Source organism: Quercus lobata, chromosome 9 (genome assembly GCF_001633185.2).
Source record: "Quercus lobata isolate SW786 chromosome 9, ValleyOak3.0 Primary Assembly, whole genome shotgun sequence".
NCBI classification, from domain to species: Eukaryota; Viridiplantae; Streptophyta; class Magnoliopsida; order Fagales; family Fagaceae; genus Quercus; species Quercus lobata.
Window position 1 is genome coordinate 31,533,396 of NC_044912.1, and position 18,386 is coordinate 31,551,781.

The 18,386-nt window shown below is 34.1% G+C and overlaps 1 protein-coding gene and 1 pseudogene across 1 annotated transcript in view; both read left to right on the top strand.

The window, feature by feature from the left end:
- The first annotated feature begins 1,728 nt into the window (after positions 1-1,728).
- The window catches only part of LOC115959581, a 39,682-nt gene continuing 23,024 nt past the window's right edge, over positions 1,729-18,386 (top strand). The window contains exon 1 of the mRNA XM_031078021.1: positions 1,729-2,633. Coding sequence (XP_030933881.1) covers positions 1,926-2,633 — 708 coding nt within the window. The 5' untranslated portion in view covers positions 1,729-1,925. The remainder of the gene's footprint in view (positions 2,634-18,386) is intronic.
- LOC115959911 lies at positions 2,734-4,619 on the top strand (annotated as a pseudogene).

Consider the following 18,386-nt stretch of genomic DNA (forward strand, 5'->3'; position numbering starts at 1 on the left):
TATTTAGGGTGTTCAAGTTTTTTTTTCAGGATGGTTAAGATTTTTTTCTAGGGTGGTCAACAACCCATATTAATTTAAAATTCAAAATTTTTAAGGTATTAAAAAAAAAAAAAATCAATTCAGGGTGGTCATGTGACCACCCTGAGTAACATGTAGAGCCGCCAATGCGGCCTATGGAATATCAGCAAAGGATAACACCATGATGAAGCGCATGATTGACTTGGCAAATTTTGCATAGACTGAACCCAAGAGAATGAGTGATGTGTCAACTTGTGTAATCGACTATGGCTTGAGTTTTTTAGGCTTTCTTAGAATAAGAAAGTAATCTATGTGATCAATTTGATGAAGAATCACAATTGGTGGTGTCAAGAGGGCTAGTTTGAGAGTGAATCCATTAAGTGACGATGTGCAAGGTTGCACAACGAAGAGCGGGCGCCATTGGAGGCCACAAGGTCATACAATATTGAAATTTAAAGAATAAAAATAGAATGGGGTTGATTGTAGATTGAGAAAGAGCGGGAACAATAGAAAATGAGAACACAAGAGTTAACGTGAATTGCTTCACAACCTACATCTACAACAGAAAATCTAAGGGCGTGTTTGGTATATGCACTTAAAAACATGTGTTTTGTTATTTGAAAACATGTGTGGAAATACATGTGGGTGGAAAAGTGTGTAAAAATACGTGTAATGTTGTTTCAAAATTGAAAATTGTTATTTAAAATGGTGTACCAAACACCCCTTAAACGTCTACATGTTTATTGTGATCAATGAGTTTACAATGGACTCTTAAGTAATGTATATATAGAAATTAGGTTAACAATAACCTCCTGGTGATAGTATAATGACAACATATTGACAGTACACTAACATTTGGGAATATTAGAATTATAAAATTTATTATTTCCTAATAGTTTAGACTTTTAAGAAAAAAAATAATTTATCATGGTATTAAATCATAACAGGTGGTTCTATGTTCCAAACTCAATAATTTATTAAGTATAAATTAGAAAAAAAAATACAAAATTACATTGATTTGGAGAGTTAACGACAGTCTAAATGTGGACATACGGAAAACATGGCATGTATGCTAGAAGTTTAATAACGAAAATGATGAAATTAAAACTGAGGAATCAAAAAAATAACAACCCCTTCTTCTAAAAAAAACAATAACACCCTTAAACCATTTGTTTTTTAAGGAGAGACAACAACCATAAACTTGGTGTAATTCATAGTCTAGTTTTATTGGTTTTATTAAAATTGACTAGTAAAAAATAAGTTTACCTAATTATAATAAACTATAAATGCCTAATAACAAAGATATCACAACTAAAATACTGACTACGATTAGCCCTTTCAACAAATCCTTAAAACTATTTTTTAACTACATGAAAGGTGCATATAGTTGACCTTGATGCTCTTTATATTCTTTGATGATTGGCCTACTTGTAATTTTATGGACGACTCGTTCTTCTAGCTAATTAAACATGGCCTATAAAATCTACCATAGCCTACCTAACCAGAACAACCAAATCAACGATGCCGAATTGATAATCACAATATCAAACCCCATTTGTTTAGCTAACAAAACAAAAATTTCACAACAATAAATCAATCAAAAGTAAGGCTACTGAAATTGAAAATTAGACTTCAGCCAAAAAAAAAGACTTGGACGTAGACTTAGACTTAAGACTTACTCAAAATATATCAACACTGCCCGCCAGTAGAGACACACAGTCAAGGAGCACAACACCTTGAGGAGAAGATCGGCGCCACCCTAATAGATACACAAACCCAAAATTGAAAATCAAACCGCTCATCAAAGATCTAGTCTAGTTGGCGCTGCCAAGAAAAAATCAAACTGAGTTTCTAATCGGAGAAAGGCTGTGAAGGAGAAGGTCGATTGGGAGGGAAGCTCCAGAGAGATGGCCTCAGTGCACTTGGCAATCTTGCAATTGACTTTGCTGTGGGTAGTAGAAGCATCAATTGTCAACAGACTCAACACCAACACCTTTCCTTTAGCCAAGGACGGCTGTGAAGACCGTTGTGGCAATGTCAGTATTCCATACCCATTTGGCACAAGGGAAGGATGCTACGTTAATGATAGCTTTCTCATCACTTGTAATCACACATACAACCCTCCCCTGGCGTTTTTGAAAACAAGTCATATAAATGTGACAGATATATGGCTTTCGGGTGAAATGCGCATATATGCCTTTGTAGCCAATGATTGCTACAACAGAACTGGTGGGCGTGCACGCTACAATCTACCTTGGCTCCGATCGGGAATATTCCCAATCTCCAACACTCGAAACAAGTTCATGGCTATTGGGTGTGACACATATGCTGTGATAAAGGGTTCTAGAGGGACAAGCTACACAACTGGGTGCATGTCTTTATGTGATAGCACGAGAGATGTGGTTGAGGGATCTTGCTCTGGTATTGGTTGTTGTGAAACTGCTATTCCAAGAGGAGTAATGGATTTCAATCTCAGTGTATCGAGCTATTACCAACACAAGAGAGTGTGGGAATTCAATCCTTGCAGCTATGCTTTTGTGGCAGAGGAAGGTACTTACAACTTTTCTAAACAAGATCTTTGGGATCTTAAAGATCAAGGTAATAAGATCCCAATGGTGCTAAATTGGGCAATAGGGGATCAAAATTGCAGTGAAGCTAAAAAGGGTCTTGAAAGTTATGCATGCAAGGCTAACAGTGAGTGTCATGACTCGAACAATGGTCCAGGCTACCAGTGCAGTTGTTCCAAGGGATACCAAGGCAATCCTTACCTTAAGGATGGCTGCCAAGGTTGCCATTTTACTTGGAATTATTGTTGGCTTTTGCTACTTATGGATTTTTTTTTTTCTTAATTTCTTTTTTTTTTTTTTCCAGATATTGATGAGTGCTTAAATTCCACCATATGCGTCCAAAACTGCACCAATTTGCCTGGTACTTATAATTGTTCCTGTCAGCTACCAGGATATGATGGCGATGGTAAATGGGATGGAACAGGTTGCAAACTCATACCAAGCCCTGAGAGGTTTCCATTGATTAATAGGATTTCACTAGGTGAGCAATATTGATCGCTTTCTAGTTAATCATATGAATGATACATAAAGTTTGCATATTTATTATATAATAATAATGTCTAGGATAAAGGTCGAGCCTTGGTGTGATGACAAGTGTCTTCCACCAAAAGTGACAAGTCATGAGAGAGTTCAGAAATTAACCTCTCCAAATATAATTGGGTGTTAAAATCCAGAAATCAACCTCTCCAAAAATAATTGGGGTAAGGCTACCATGACCTCTCCCAGAACCCTAAGGTAAAATGAGCATGTAGGAACTTTAGTTTTTTGGTATGAAAGCTTCAATTTGCTGCAAAATGTGTAGGTGTTAGTATCAGCCTCTTGGTTCTAGTTTTGGGCATTTCTTGGTTATGCTGGGGACTCAAGCGTAGAAAGCTCATCAAGCTCAGAGAGAAGTTTTTTAAACAAAATGGTGGCCTTCTACTACAACAACAACTTTCTAAGCACAATGGATCTATTGAAACAACTCAAATATTTACAGCAGAAGAACTTAAGAAGGCAACAAACAATTACCATGAAAATAGAATCCTAGGCCAAGGTGGCCAAGGAACTGTTTACAAAGGAATATTACCAGATAACAAAATAGTTGCCATTAAGAAGTCCAAAATAATAGATCAAAGCCAAGTTGAACAATTTATTAATGAAGTGTCTATTCTCTCCCAAATCAACCATAGAAATGTGGTAAAGTTATTGGGATGTTGTTTGGAGACTGAAGTTCCTTTGTTGGTGTATGAATTTGTTACCAATGGTACCCTTTTCAATCACATTCACAAAACAGACCATTCTTCAACGTTGCAATGGCAATTACGTTTACAGATAGCAGTTGAAACTGCAGGAGCACTTTCTTATTTGCATTCTGCTGCATCCACTCCCATCATTCATAGAGATATCAAGAGCACTAATGTACTCTTAGATGATAATTACAAAGCTAAGGTATCTGATTTTGGAGCTTCGAGGCTAGTTCCTCTTGATCATACTCAGTTAACCACACTAGTGCAAGGGACACTTGGATACTTGGATCCAGAATACTTTCATTCAAGCCAATTGACTGAAAAAAGCGACGTTTATAGCTTTGGAGTTCTCCTTGCAGAGTTGCTAACTGGAATGAAGGCACTTTCTTTTGAGAGACCTGAAGAAGAAAGAAACTTAGCCATGCATTTTGTCTCATCAATGAATGAAAGCCGATTGTTTGAAATTCTAGATCAACAAATGCTGAATGAGGGAAACGTTGAGCAACTTAATGAAGTTGCGATGTTAGCTAAGAGATGCTTAAAAGTGAAGGGAGAGGAGAGGCCTACTATGAAAGAAGTTGCAATGGAGTTAGAGGGCTTGAAAGCAATGACAAAGCATCCATGGGTTAAAGGCAATACGAGTTCAGAAGAGACTGAGTACTTGCTCCAAAAACCATATGATGATTGTATTGATGGTGTCACTGGCAACTCTGCATGTTATGACAGCATAAGGAAACAAGTCAGCATATCAATACTTGATGATGGCAGATAATTATCTAGCGTGTCAAAGGATGATATGATGCTAGACTTTATCATTATGCTTTTTATTCGTAGTTTTTTTTTTTATCATTTTGAAAATGTATTATTAGTTTGGGACTAGGTAAACAGACAAGATGGGATAGATTTGTAGATTAGTTTTTAAATAAATTTTATCTACTTGTAATAGATAAATATTAGATATATGTTGAATTTAAATGTTATGTTTATCTTGTAAAACTATCTACTTATATGGTTTCATGTTGAATAATTAAGCAAATTGAAAATATGATTATTACGTGAAGTTTCACTTTGGAGGCCTAGACTCACTCGCAAAAATCCATTTTACCAAAGTTAAGGATATTGGTTCCTTTAAAGCAACAAATAAAAAATTGGGCCCATAATAACGTACCTTTTCTTTTCTTGCACTAAGGTGAAGGATGCATTTGCACTTGACACAAGTCTTCTAATCGCTGCTTAGTTATTATATCTGTGAATGAAAATTTACAAATTCAGCTTGGTTATATGTAGGCTGTTTAGATGACTTGGCTGTGGTTTGGGTGAAGCTTGTCTTGGCGCGTTAGTTTGGTTGCTTAGTGGTAAACTGTAAATGCAAAGTTATGTGCATTTGTATTGCTCATCAATGGGAATATAAGATTAAAATCGAATGTTGTTTTGTTGCTCCAGCCTCCAGTACCGGAACCCTTTTAATACAATAAACAACAGCATTAAGAACTCAGAACACATTTTAATTTGATAGGCTACCACTTATACTGCAAGTCTTAAGTAAATGAAAATTTAATGAGTTAAATATTATTCTAATATTCTTCCTAACAGTTGCAACTTTCACTCATTGAGGGTAAGGTTGTGAGTTCAAGACTTATTGGTTGGATGTATGTAACTTACCAATAAAAATAAAAATAAGAAGGAACTCCAACATGTAATTATAAGATTTTAAAAAATACCTACAACTTTAAAACAAGACATTAAAGAACTTTATGAGTTATAAATTTCTACGTACTTATATTCAAATTCACCTATTATGTTCTAAAAAATGTAGTACCTAACAATCAAAACCTCAATTTTGTCGGGTCTATAATATAAGAGATTATTGACTTATCTCCATTTTTTTCTTTAAGTACACAAAATTTGAATCTTATACTCATGGTCTAGCTTACTAAAAATTTAATAAAAATCCAGATACCAAATATTTATTAAATTTTTTTTTTTCATGTGACACGCATAATTTTTTTTTTTTTTTTTTTTTTTTGATAACAGCATGTGACACGCATAACTGCTTTGGTGGAATCTATAAACATTATGACTAAAGTCTAATAATACATCCACTAATTAATTTAATATAAGCAGTTCATAATTACTTTACTTTTTCTACCAATAAAATAATAAATAATTACTTTAATTTTTTTTTTAATCCTCCAAATGACTTGTAGTTCTATAGTTTCTTTTATATTGAAGCATCGATAACCAAAAAATAAAATAATAATATACTTAAGATCATTGATAAGAAGATAATATATATAACTTTTTTTCAAAAAAAAAAAAAAAGTTAATGTATATGACAAAACTTAGGTACAATAAATTATATACAGATTCTTAAGTTTACTTTAAATTTCAGCCAACTGGCTAAATACGCTAAAACTCTTCTCTCTCTTCTATTTTTTTTTTTTTTTTCTGTTTCTCCTGACACGCAAAACATTGGTGAGAAATTAACCAGAAACAAACGAGTTTCCTAACTTGAGTAAGAGAAAGGTAACAATGGTTGAATCTAATTGGCCAATTTTTGGATTTCGTTGGGATAATGTTTGAATCAAGTGAAGAAATGCTGAATTTTAAAACTCGACAGCTAGCTCGACAGATAGCATCTATCAAGGTTTAAAAGGCAGCTTTTGCCCGATGCTCGGCAGCTGCTCGATAGATAACCTATCTATCGAGATTTAAGAAAATCAAATTTTCAGATCTGATTTCACTTCAATCCGTGTGTACATATTTAGGCTTTCTTTTCTCACAACCCTAAACAAATATAAAGATTATTTTAACAGCCGTCACAGTTGATGCAAGTGAGTGCAACTTGATGCAAAGATTTTTTACAAGCATATTGTGACCGGAGACAATTTGCCCTAGTTCGTCTTTCTCTTCAAGAAGCTGCTATGTTTGTACATCGTAGGGTTTTGTAACCAAGGAGCTTAATCGTGTGGATGAACTAAAAAATTTTGTAGCCAATATCCTTCTCAAGTTGGTGATTAGTCATGTACTTGGATCCGTGCATCGATTGGTTATTCATGTACTAAAAGTCGTGCATTAAAAGGAGAGATTGTCACTATAGAACAAGTCCAATTGGGTATTGAGGTAAAGGTTCAACTATAGGTTGGTATAAGGTACTGGGATTCCTTTACTTGTAACCGCTTGTTGTGATAATAGTGGATTCTTGGGAGTGATAACCTTAAAATCACCCTGTGGGGTTTTTGCCTTGGAGATTTTCCTCATTCGTAAATAAATCACTGTGTCAACTTTATTTTCCGCTGCATATTAACTTAGTTTGTGATTTGTTTGTGCTACCACGTATATTACATGTTAATTGAATTAATTAATTAACTGGTTAATTCATCACAATGGGTCAATATATTCTTGGCCTATCACTTGAAATCATCTTTGAATTTAAACTTAATAAATTCAATCTCTTTTGATTTCACTCTTATATTAGACATGAAGTCTAATAAATTATATACCCACAAATTTACACAAAACATACATATACACTTTATATAGCTCTTTGACTAATTAGTCCTCTTTGGTCTATCATTTTACAAAAAGTTAAACACCCCCACATTTTAAAATGATAAGTATTTGGTTACTTTCTCATTTTATAACACATATGAAATACCTTTGAGATGGAGCACTATTATGCACATAGCATATACTAAGTAAAACTTCTTCCCATTGATCAAATAGGAATTTAACTGATTGCACTCAAGATTATGGCATTCACCATATCAACTAGAGTTCTCTTCTCTTTTCTTTTTGACCAAAACATTTTATGAGGGTGTATAAAGGACTGCACTTTGGTGTATTATGACATATTCCTCACAAAAAGAATATCTATTTAGAAATGTTCACCATCTCTAATTAATACACCATTCAACTCAAATCATGCTTATATAAAATTATATCATGCTTTGATATAAACTTCAAGAATTTAAAATTTAAATGTTCAAGTCTAGCATGCCACAAATAAAAGAATCAACAATACAAGCACAACCAAAAACATCTTAATTAATAACACTCAATTTGAACATGTCATTAGTAACACATTCATTGCCTACTAATATCTCATTCTTGGACAAGACCATTCTTAAATAACAAATGGACTTTTCTTGATATCAAGTACATGAAAAACATTGATCAAGAAAACTTCTTGCCAAAACTCAATTTCACTTCAACAATGATGAACTTTTGTCTTACTGTCGATGCCCACAAGCACCTTTAGTTCTATAGAAGACTCCTTATAAGTCTTAAAATATATCTTGTAGTTGCACACATGCAACATTGCACCCGAATCAAACCACCAATTGGAAGGATTTGTGATTATAGCCATATGAGTTACAGTGATCATATCATTACATACGTCACTCACTATAGCAATAATGTCCTCAATGACAATTGCTTCATTGTCATCCTTCTTATTCTTTTAAGAACTTACATTCTTAAATATAATGGTCTTTCTTTCCACAAAGGAAACATGACAAATTCTACTTGTCACTGTTGGGATTCTTGGAGTTATTCTTTTAAAACCACCCACACTTTTATTCACATTCAAGTCCTTATTGGTCTTATTAGAACTTTCACTTTGAACATTGTTCACAATCACTTTTGAATTGATCTAAAGTAAAATCTTCTGACATGTTATTTGATGTTTTCACATAATTTAGAAAATCACTTAGGAAAATATTCACATACTCTATCACTTTAAGAGTTTAAATTCCCATTCTTTAGATTTTCTACTTCACTTTACAATATTTAAACATATCAAAGGTTCATTCTTATTTCTCAATTCATATAAATTCGCAACACTTGCAAATATTCTAGCAAAGAAACTTATCAATCAATTTGAAATTCAAATTTCCCATGAACAAGGAATCCGTACCTTCAATGTTCAAACTATGAACATGGTTTTTAATGCATCCACAATATGAAAGAATCATCACCTTGTCCTGCCAACAATGAAACTTTGTGTTTCTTTAAGCCTTGTTCTATTGAATCTTCATTATGATCGATTCATCATTTGAAGACCTCGTCAAATCCAAGCCAATTGCTTTTTCCACCGAGTAAAATTGGTTCCATCAAAGTGATGCAATTTCATCAAATCATGGTTCAACATCTTCAAAGTTATACCATCATTCACTCCTTGTCTTATAGCAAATATTGTCTAAGATTGTTGGGGATTTCACCAAATCAAGGAGTAATAATAAAAGAACAAAATGAACGCATCAAGTAAATAGAAGTTAGTGATTGACTTGGAGGCATAATTGAATCTTATCTTTAGACAATATTTGTCCTCATACGCAAGTTGCTAAAGGGTTTCTACAAACTTATCCCCAGAATACAACCAAGTTTATTAGGTTTTACAAACTACAATTTCGGAGAATACCCACAAGATTTTTTGTGTTTCTTAGAAACTAACTTTTTGGAAGAGGAAAAGTAGTTATCGAGCGAATATAAGCCACAATTTATACCCAAATTATTATAACCCTTCAATAGTTACTTTTTCATTTAATAGGTACCTTTTGGTCAAAAGGCACTTTTGATATATATCTAATAAGAAAGGTTATGTCATTTCAATAGACACATTTTCATTTATATGTGTGTGTGTGTGTGTGTGTAACTTGAACTTGAATTTTCACCCAAAAAAATTTCAGTACTCAAATTTTCCACTTTATTCACTTTACAAATGAATACTCTCCAACTTTATATCATTATTACAATCTATCCTTGTATATATATACACACACACAACATCCCTTTGCAACTAGCCCATGATCTCAGCTTTTAGCAAACATATCTAATGGCGTTAGTTGGAAATCTCAAAGAAGCACAGAGTGCAAAGGGTCCAACCACAATATTGGCCATTGCCACAGTGAATTCAGAAAATATTGTCTACCAAAAAGACTATCCGAATTTCTATTTCCGCGTGACAAAGAGCGAGCACAAGACAGGTTTAAAAGAAAAGCTGAAGCGCATATGTAAGCATTCATAGACCTTTTTTTTTTTGCTAATATCTAAACACATTTTATAAAGGGTAATGATTCTCTTATACAACTTATTTCAAATCTTACGTATATATTCATTTTTCACGTTTTAAATATGAACATCACATTTTTGTGTTAAAAATGTGTACATTAACGTATGTAACTGAGAATATTGTATTTAAAAATGTGAAAAAGGTATGTGAAAGAGTATAAACTATTTTGTAAAGCACGCATGAGAGTTTACTATGCACTACCATTAAAACAAACATATTGCTAAAGATACTATAGATATAAATTTTATTGTATGAGTATTAAAAAGTAAAAATTACTTGACAGTAATTAGTGACATGTCAATTTATAATAAAATTTGTAGGATTTCTAACATTAGTATAAAAATAATAAACGACTTAAGTCGGTGTTGCATAACATTCCCAATGTATTTGTGAAGTAATTTGCCTTTTTATGTTACATTTTCACTAACAGGTGAGAATTCAGCAATAAGAAAATGTCATTTCTACCTTACTGAGGAGATTCTAAAGGCAAATCCGAAGATTTGTACTTATAATGCCCCATCTCTTGATGCAAGCCAAGACATGGTGGTTCTTGAGGTACCAAAGCTTGGCAAAGAAGCAGCATTGAAAGCTATCAAAGAATGGGGCCAACCCGTCTCAAAGAACACCCACCTTGTATTCTCCACATCTGCTGGTGTGGACATGCTTGGTGCTGATTTTCAACTCACCAAGCTCCTTGGACTTAATCCAAACATAAAGAGGTTCATGATCTATCAACAAGGCTATTATGCAGGTGGGACTTGTCTTCGCCTTGCTAAAGATCTTGCAAAGAACAATGTAGATGCATGAGTTCTCATGGTGTGCGTTGAGATCATAGCTATGTTTTCTCCTATAAAGCATGGGTGAGTTCCCGGATTCGGGTGAGGGTGCGGAACTCGGCAATTTTTGAAAAAGTAGGATGCGGGTGCGGCGATTAAAAAATATTAAAAATATTTTTATTTATATTTTCTATATAATGCTAAGCATACTTTTTCACATTATATATGCATATACCAAATCTAAGAGTAATAATAGATAATAACTAAAACATGATGGTCATAAATTAAATACAACCCACAAGTTTGAAACTAAAACAAAATAAAAGACAATCAAATACAACCCTCATCATCATCATCAAGATTAATAGCTTCATTTTGAACTTCACATTCACTAGTAGTAACACTAGTCCTAACATTCCTAATAACCATGACCTCCAACTCTAGCTCATCAAGTGTAAGGGTAGCATTCTCAAGAATTTCAACTCCTCCATGTATGTCACTATCGTTCCAAAAGTCTCTTGCTATACCCCACATCTTTGTTGCTACATTTACATACTCCTCATTGCGCATTGATAAGAGTCGAAGATTAGAATGCATATATACCAAATCCTCAGAACGTGCAAGAGCTACTTTGTTTCTTTCTAAGGAATGAATGAATTTGTATATGCTCCAATTCCTCTCCGCACATGAGGATGAACAAGGTTGTCCAAGAAGTTTAATGGTAAGGGTTTGAAGAGTTAGAAATGAGGAAGAGCCATGGTATTGCCACCAAACCAGAGGTTGTAAGGTCCACCTATCTGTCAAGGCATCTAGTGAAGGAAACCTTCCTCCAGAAAATGTAGCAAACTCAATTTTCACCACCCTTAATTCACTCTCATCTTCAAAGCATCGCTCCTAACACTTGCTCCTTTCCATAGAAATTTCATAATCTTGATGTGGAGCGATGCATTTTGGATTCTCTGAAAGCCATTCAGTGGAGTAATATCTAGTTAAAGATAAAATAAATAAATAATTAAAAATTAAAAAATTAAAAATTAAAAATTAAAAAAACAAATATAGATGATTAAACGTGTGTTTTAGTAGAAAGGGAAACTAAGGAAAATAGAAAATGAAAGTACTTACTTAGGATTTAAGGAATGGGTCAAGCAATGTAGTGGTGTACAATTTTTAGTCCATCGATCAATGAGAATATCATACACCACATTAAAAAATAAGCTATACTCATCATCTTCCAAGCCTTCATGCCGATATATTGCTGCCTTCACCTTCTCTATCATTAAATCCCACATTTCATACACAAGATGAAGACAAGGCATATCTGTGTCAGATACTCGTAGCATATCATAAATAGGTGCTGTGAATTCAAGGATATAATCAACAACATCCCACCAACGATCACTTAGAATCATTTCTTTCACCTTCTTAGCTTTTCCAACATCATCCTCCCTATAAGCAACCCATTGGTCACTAATAGCCATGTCTTGAAGGCATATTTTTATCAACTTCAACCTTTTTAGCATTACAACAACCGAAGCAAATCTAATATGAGCAATTTGGAGCAATTTTAATAGACAAAATTCATTAAACATTGCCAACCTCATTGAATGGTTCATCATAAAAACACGTATGAAGGATGCATGATCAGCAATACGTGTAATCCAACTACATTCCTCATATGTAACTTCATTATTTTCAATGTTTTTTGTTGCACAAATATTCTTCAAAGCTAGATTGAGAGTGTGGACAACACATGGTGTCCAAAATATTTTGGGATACTCACCTTCAATAAGAGCTCTAGCAAACTTCATCACACTAGCATTATCAAAGATGACTTGGACAACTTTTTCATGTCCAATCTCTTTTATAGCATCCTTCAACACCACAACAATAAAATGTTTGTCTTTGAACTCACCTGACCCAACAATTGCCTTTATAAACACTGGATCCCCGTCTAATGTCGCCATAATATTAATAAGAGGCCTTTTTTATGAATCTGATGATCCATCAGAAACTACACTCACACCATTTGCAAGCCAAGAGTCCTTAATTGGTTTCAAAAGTCTTTCAACATTAGCTCTTTCTTTTTGCAGAAGTGTTGTTCTCAAGTCATTGTATCCATGAGAAACATAACCCAAAATGTTATGGGTAGCAGCATATGCATTGGAACTACGATAATTTGGGTTTCTTGCAAAGTGAAATGGAATCCCACCGGTATAAAACATCCTAGCAATTCTACTATCCAATTCATGTTTAGCATTATTCTAGAATGCTCTCTTCAAAGGAGAATTCGCAGTCACCTTCCTTCTCTTACCATCAATTGGATCTGTATTACCACTCCCTTCTTATCTCTAGGATGAGGGAATAGGCCCACGGCCTGAGAGAGGCCGGAGTAAGGGAAATTGACTTCTACATTCTCTCTCTAACTTATCATTCTTAACCTGATCATGCATTCTCTGCATTTCCAATCTATGGCTCGGTGTCATTGTATCGCATACTCTAATACCTTTATTACTATTTTTTAATAAATGAGCCTTAACCCTCAAATAGGATCCCAAAAAAATTTCACCACAATAGTTGCACTTAAAATGTGTGTTTCCACCTGATTTAGAAGTAGAACTAGGTGGTTTTTCTAATTTATTCACATACTACCAAAGAGGAGCATCAACATTTGGCACTTCTTCATCTAATGAAGGTGAAATTTCTATGCTAGTGGCTTCATCCATTGTAAATTCAATAATTTCAATTTAACCTACAAATAATTTGACAAATATATAATAACTAAATAAAAAAATCAAACCCAAGTCACAACTCACAACATTACAAGCAGCTTATATAAAAAAAATTTAAAAGATTAAAAAAAAAAAAATCAAATCACAATGATTAATAGAGCATGTGGAAGTATAATGGAGGATGAGAAACTGAGAATAAAAGCTTTGATACCTGAGCTGAGAGTGGGTCGATGAGCTTGAGAGCTGAAACCGAGGGATGGACTGATGATGGAGATTTAAGACCAAGAGATGCAAAGAATAGAGTGATTGTGTCTTAGGGAGAGGCTGTGAGACTTTGAGATTGTGTCTTAGGGAGTGAGTATGGGTCTGTGAGAGAGAGGGGAGACAGAGAGTAGAGAGCCGAGAGGGAGATGGAGAGCAAAGATTGAAAAACAAAATGGTAGAGAGAGTTTAGGGTTTTTTCATTTAAAGCTTAAGTTAAAACGATGCGTTCCGCACCTTTTTTTTACTTGAATTTCGACCGGTATTGGCGCCGGTACATCCTGAATTGGCCTATTTCGGCTAATACAACCCGATTCAGCCCGAATCGACTCAAATCGGCCCAAGTCAGCACGAATCAGGAAACGAAAAAAAAAAATGTGATGCAGCTCCAACACACAGGCAGTGGCGTCACCTGCCGCACACTGCATCAGACACTGATGCAGCACCCCCATAGCCGCGTCGGTGCATCAGAGAGTTTTTCCATTATGCAACTCCTACACTATTTGGTCATGGGTGGATTGCGGCCCAACACACTTTGTGCTTGCCACCATTCCAACACATCTCTGTTTTTCTATCTAGCCAAGCCAATTACCTCCATTTTGCTTTTTGCTCCAATCTAATCCAATTATGCGTACGAAAAAGTCATTAATTTTATAAGGACAGCAACAAGAGGACTCTCTTTACAAGGAATGTCTTTGTTCTTCGATTCAAGTTGAGATTCCTCTTCTTCTACCCATTTTATTGCTTTAATCACTTATTATGAGGGTGTTGGTGTGGAATTGTCGTGGAATTGGTAATGCATCAGTAATGAGCAAGGTTGTCAAAATCGGGATCCTACGTAGGATCGTGCGAGGTAGGTGGGATCATAGATCGTAGGATCGGATCGTGGATCGTAAGATTCTACATTATTTGAGAAAAAAACAAAAAATATATATTGGTATGTTAAATAATCATATAAATTGTACATTCATTGATATAATTACCATACATCACTACATTCATTTATAAGCATTATTTAAAGATGCAAAAAGCCTTAAAAAGTGACACTCTATTGGAATGTTTTTTATTTGAGTCTAACTAACACTCTCTCTATATTAGAATGGAAAAACTTGGTTTATTGGGATTTTATTTTTCATTTGGGTCCAACTAAGCCTTCTGTCAAGTTAAAAAAGATTACAATAAATAAAGGTCATTTGGGATCATTAGAATCGTACGATCCTACCAATCCTAAATGATCGCCAAGATCCTTGAAAGATTTAGATCGTTTTGAGTAGGTGGGATCGTAAAATCGTAGGATCGTAGAATCCAGATCGGGATTTTGACAACCATGGTAATGAGGGCTCTTAGAGTTCTCATAAGGAACCTAACCCAGATATTATTTTTGTATCCTAGACAAGGGTTGTCCATGGGTCAATCGGTGCTTGTTTTGGGTTCAAATTCCAGCAATCAACCCTAAGATCATGCAACCCTTACCAATCTTGGGTATAAGGGTCATTGCCTGTCACAACTTAAAAGTTGTAGCGGTCGAATCAATTGCAATCATCTTTGGCATGGTTGCATCAATCCATCATGGTTGCAATCACTAGATCTAGCTAAGATCTCACCAAATCTTGTCCAGAACTCGCTAGCTCCGGCTAAGATCTCACCAAATTTGGATGGGATCTCACCTTATTTGAGTGCTGGCATGCAATGTAGAGCAACAGATTGGTGAAAGGAGAAGGGTGTTCCAATGGCTTTTCAATTAGATAAGCTCATGTCTGATTTCAGACAATAAAACCCGTCACTCAGATCAAGAACTTGGATTTTCTTGGACTAGATTTACTATTGACTGCCTCATTAATGGATTAGTTGACCTTTGGTTCTGATTCCTTAGGAGATTTTCTGATAGTGCATAAGGTTTTAATAGTTAATGACGTAAATTACAAGTTTTGAACCTTGAGAGGCCAAATTAGAAGCAACTACAAACTTAAAACTTATTACAAGAGTGTAAAACGTATTTTAGCCAATTTAATTTCTTGCTAACAACAATAGCTGATAAAACTTACGGTTGCAAAATTATACCGTTTTTTACATTATAGGATCACCAATTCTGTAAAAAAACCTAAAAAGTGATTGAATTATAGCATGAACCTCCATTAGCCGAATCACATGGCCACATCAAGTGTCTACAATTTGGATATATTCTTATATTCCAAAGATTGAGAATAAATATTGTTGCTTCTCTTATTGATGTAATATGAAGAATATTGGAGGGACCAAAATGCAATATGACATAGGCTTGGGCTTTATGGGCCTAATGCTTAAGGAGAATGACCAACTCCACAACTTGCCTGATTCAGGCAATTGGCTCGATTCCAACAATTCTCATTGCTTCTTTGGCGGCAAAAATGGCCCATTAGCATTAATTTTTGAAATATTTAGCAACAGAGCACTGTTTCGGAAATAATTAGGGAAATACCACTTTTTCCGAAAACGCCGCTATAGGGCCCGAAAACGTCACTATAGGGCGTAAAAAACGCCACTATAGGGCCCCTTGAACCTGTTATGGGGACTTATAAAAAAAATTTTGCAGGAAAACGCCGCTATAGGGCCCAAAAACGTCACTATAGGGCTTAAAAACGCCACTATAGGGCCCCTTGAAACTGTTATGGGACTTACAAAAAATTTTGCAGAAAAACGCCGCTATATGGCCCAAAAACGTCACTATAGGGCTTAAAAACGCCACTATAGGGCCCCTTGAACCTGTTATGGGACTTATAAAAAATTTTTTCAGGAAAACGCCGCTATAGGCCCGAAAAAGTGGTAGATTGCTATATAGTTCGGAAACAGTGTTTCTGAGCAAATTATTTCCAAAATTGATGGTAATGGGCCATTTTTGCCCTTCTTTGGGTCTATTGTTTCTTTGGACCAGTAATGGCATACCTACATCTTTCCAACAGTTTAAAGCCAATGCTCTAATTCACCTTATGCTCGAACTATTTTGGGTTTTCTCAAAGAAGTCATCTAGGCTTCGGACAAACCAATCTCACGTCAATATGCCACATCCACCTTCGGTAGCATTAAATATGATTGAACATGTCCCTTGTTAGTGGTTCAAGTCGTTCTAAAATTTATCCCATCAACCAATCACGGAACCCACTTCAAGCACTCTATAAGGCCAAATTTATAGATATTGATATGATTTATGTCAGAAAGGTTGTTAAAATGCCTTCTTTTAAGAGCCTGGTACATCTTCTAAAGAGGTAGTATTTTTAACACTTTGGTTTAGTTGTTTAGTTAGACAGGTGGCTAGAATTTAAGAGGGCTTGAGGGGTTTCCATATTTTGTTCAAATCAATTTAATTCAAGTCGAGAGTTTTATAGTTTAATTAACACTTCTTAGTCTATTTAAAAAAAAAAAACGTTCAAGGTTTGAATCTCTCATTTCTCAACTATTAAATTAAAAATAAAAACATAAAAAATAAATAAATAAAAATTATGACAAGTGGTGTTCAATCAGAATCGAGGAAGACTTTGCTTCATGATGCATGTGTTGCAATCGCCAATTTAATTTTAAAAATCAATTTGCCTTCAAAGATATAGAGAATTATACAATGATCCACATCAATTAAACTAAATATTTTCTTAGTTGACACAATATAATCAATTATGAGAGTGCTGACCATGGTAAGATATTTCAAGTTTCAAATGTACGGACTTTCGAATTTTTCATGATGTTGTAAAGGCCACGTCATCCTTTCTTAATCTATTGCCACCGACACTTTTGAGTTGAACTCATTCGTTTTTTTAATTTCTTTGATTAATTGGTTTTTTACTTTTTTATTTATTTGTTGAAACAAGTATACCAACTTTAAATAAAAAAATTTATCTATGTATGTTCATTGCTATTTATCATCGAAGATGTACTCCTTTCATTTATAAGAAAACAATAATTAATTCCAAAGTTTTGCAAAAATGACAATATTTCTTAAGTTGCATAAGGAATTTGATGAAATTCTTATGTTGCCCTTGGTTAAGTGACATCATTCTTAATTTTGGGTAAATTGAGTAGTGTAAGGGTAAAATAAAGATTTTATTGATAAGTTAGAAGACAAATTAATAACCTAATCACATGAGATTAGGTTAGTCAAAAAAAAAATTTAATTCAATGACAAAATAAGTATTTCATCGATCATATCTAGTATACTAACGAAACACTCAACAAGATCATTATTTTGCAAACTTTGGGTTGTTTTTGTTTTCTTATAACTAGTAGTATAATTTTCCATATTATATCCAGTTGAGTCAACACATGCAAATAGAGCTTTTTTTTCTTTTTTTTTTTAATTTTTTTTTAGAAGAAGCAAATAGAGAATCTAAAAACTTATGAGTGATTCCTAAAAATGTTGCACATTGCAGTAAATTTGTCGTACATTTTTTTTTTAATAAAAGGAAACTTGTCTACATTTTTTTTTTAATTAAAGGAATTGAAAATAAAGGAGAAAAAAAATTAGCAAAAACCAATTTCAAACATCGAGCCTACTAAACCAAAATATTTCAACTTGAAAAAAGAATCATAACTTCAATAATATTGCTAAAAGCCTTATAACTCAAGTGGATTGAAAGGTCTTTAGGCACAATAGTATGAAAATGAAATTCTTGCAAATTTAATAATTATCATTCATGACCACAAGTCTTTCCACATGACCACAAGTCTTCAACTATCTAGAAAATTAAAGTGGGAATGACAAAATA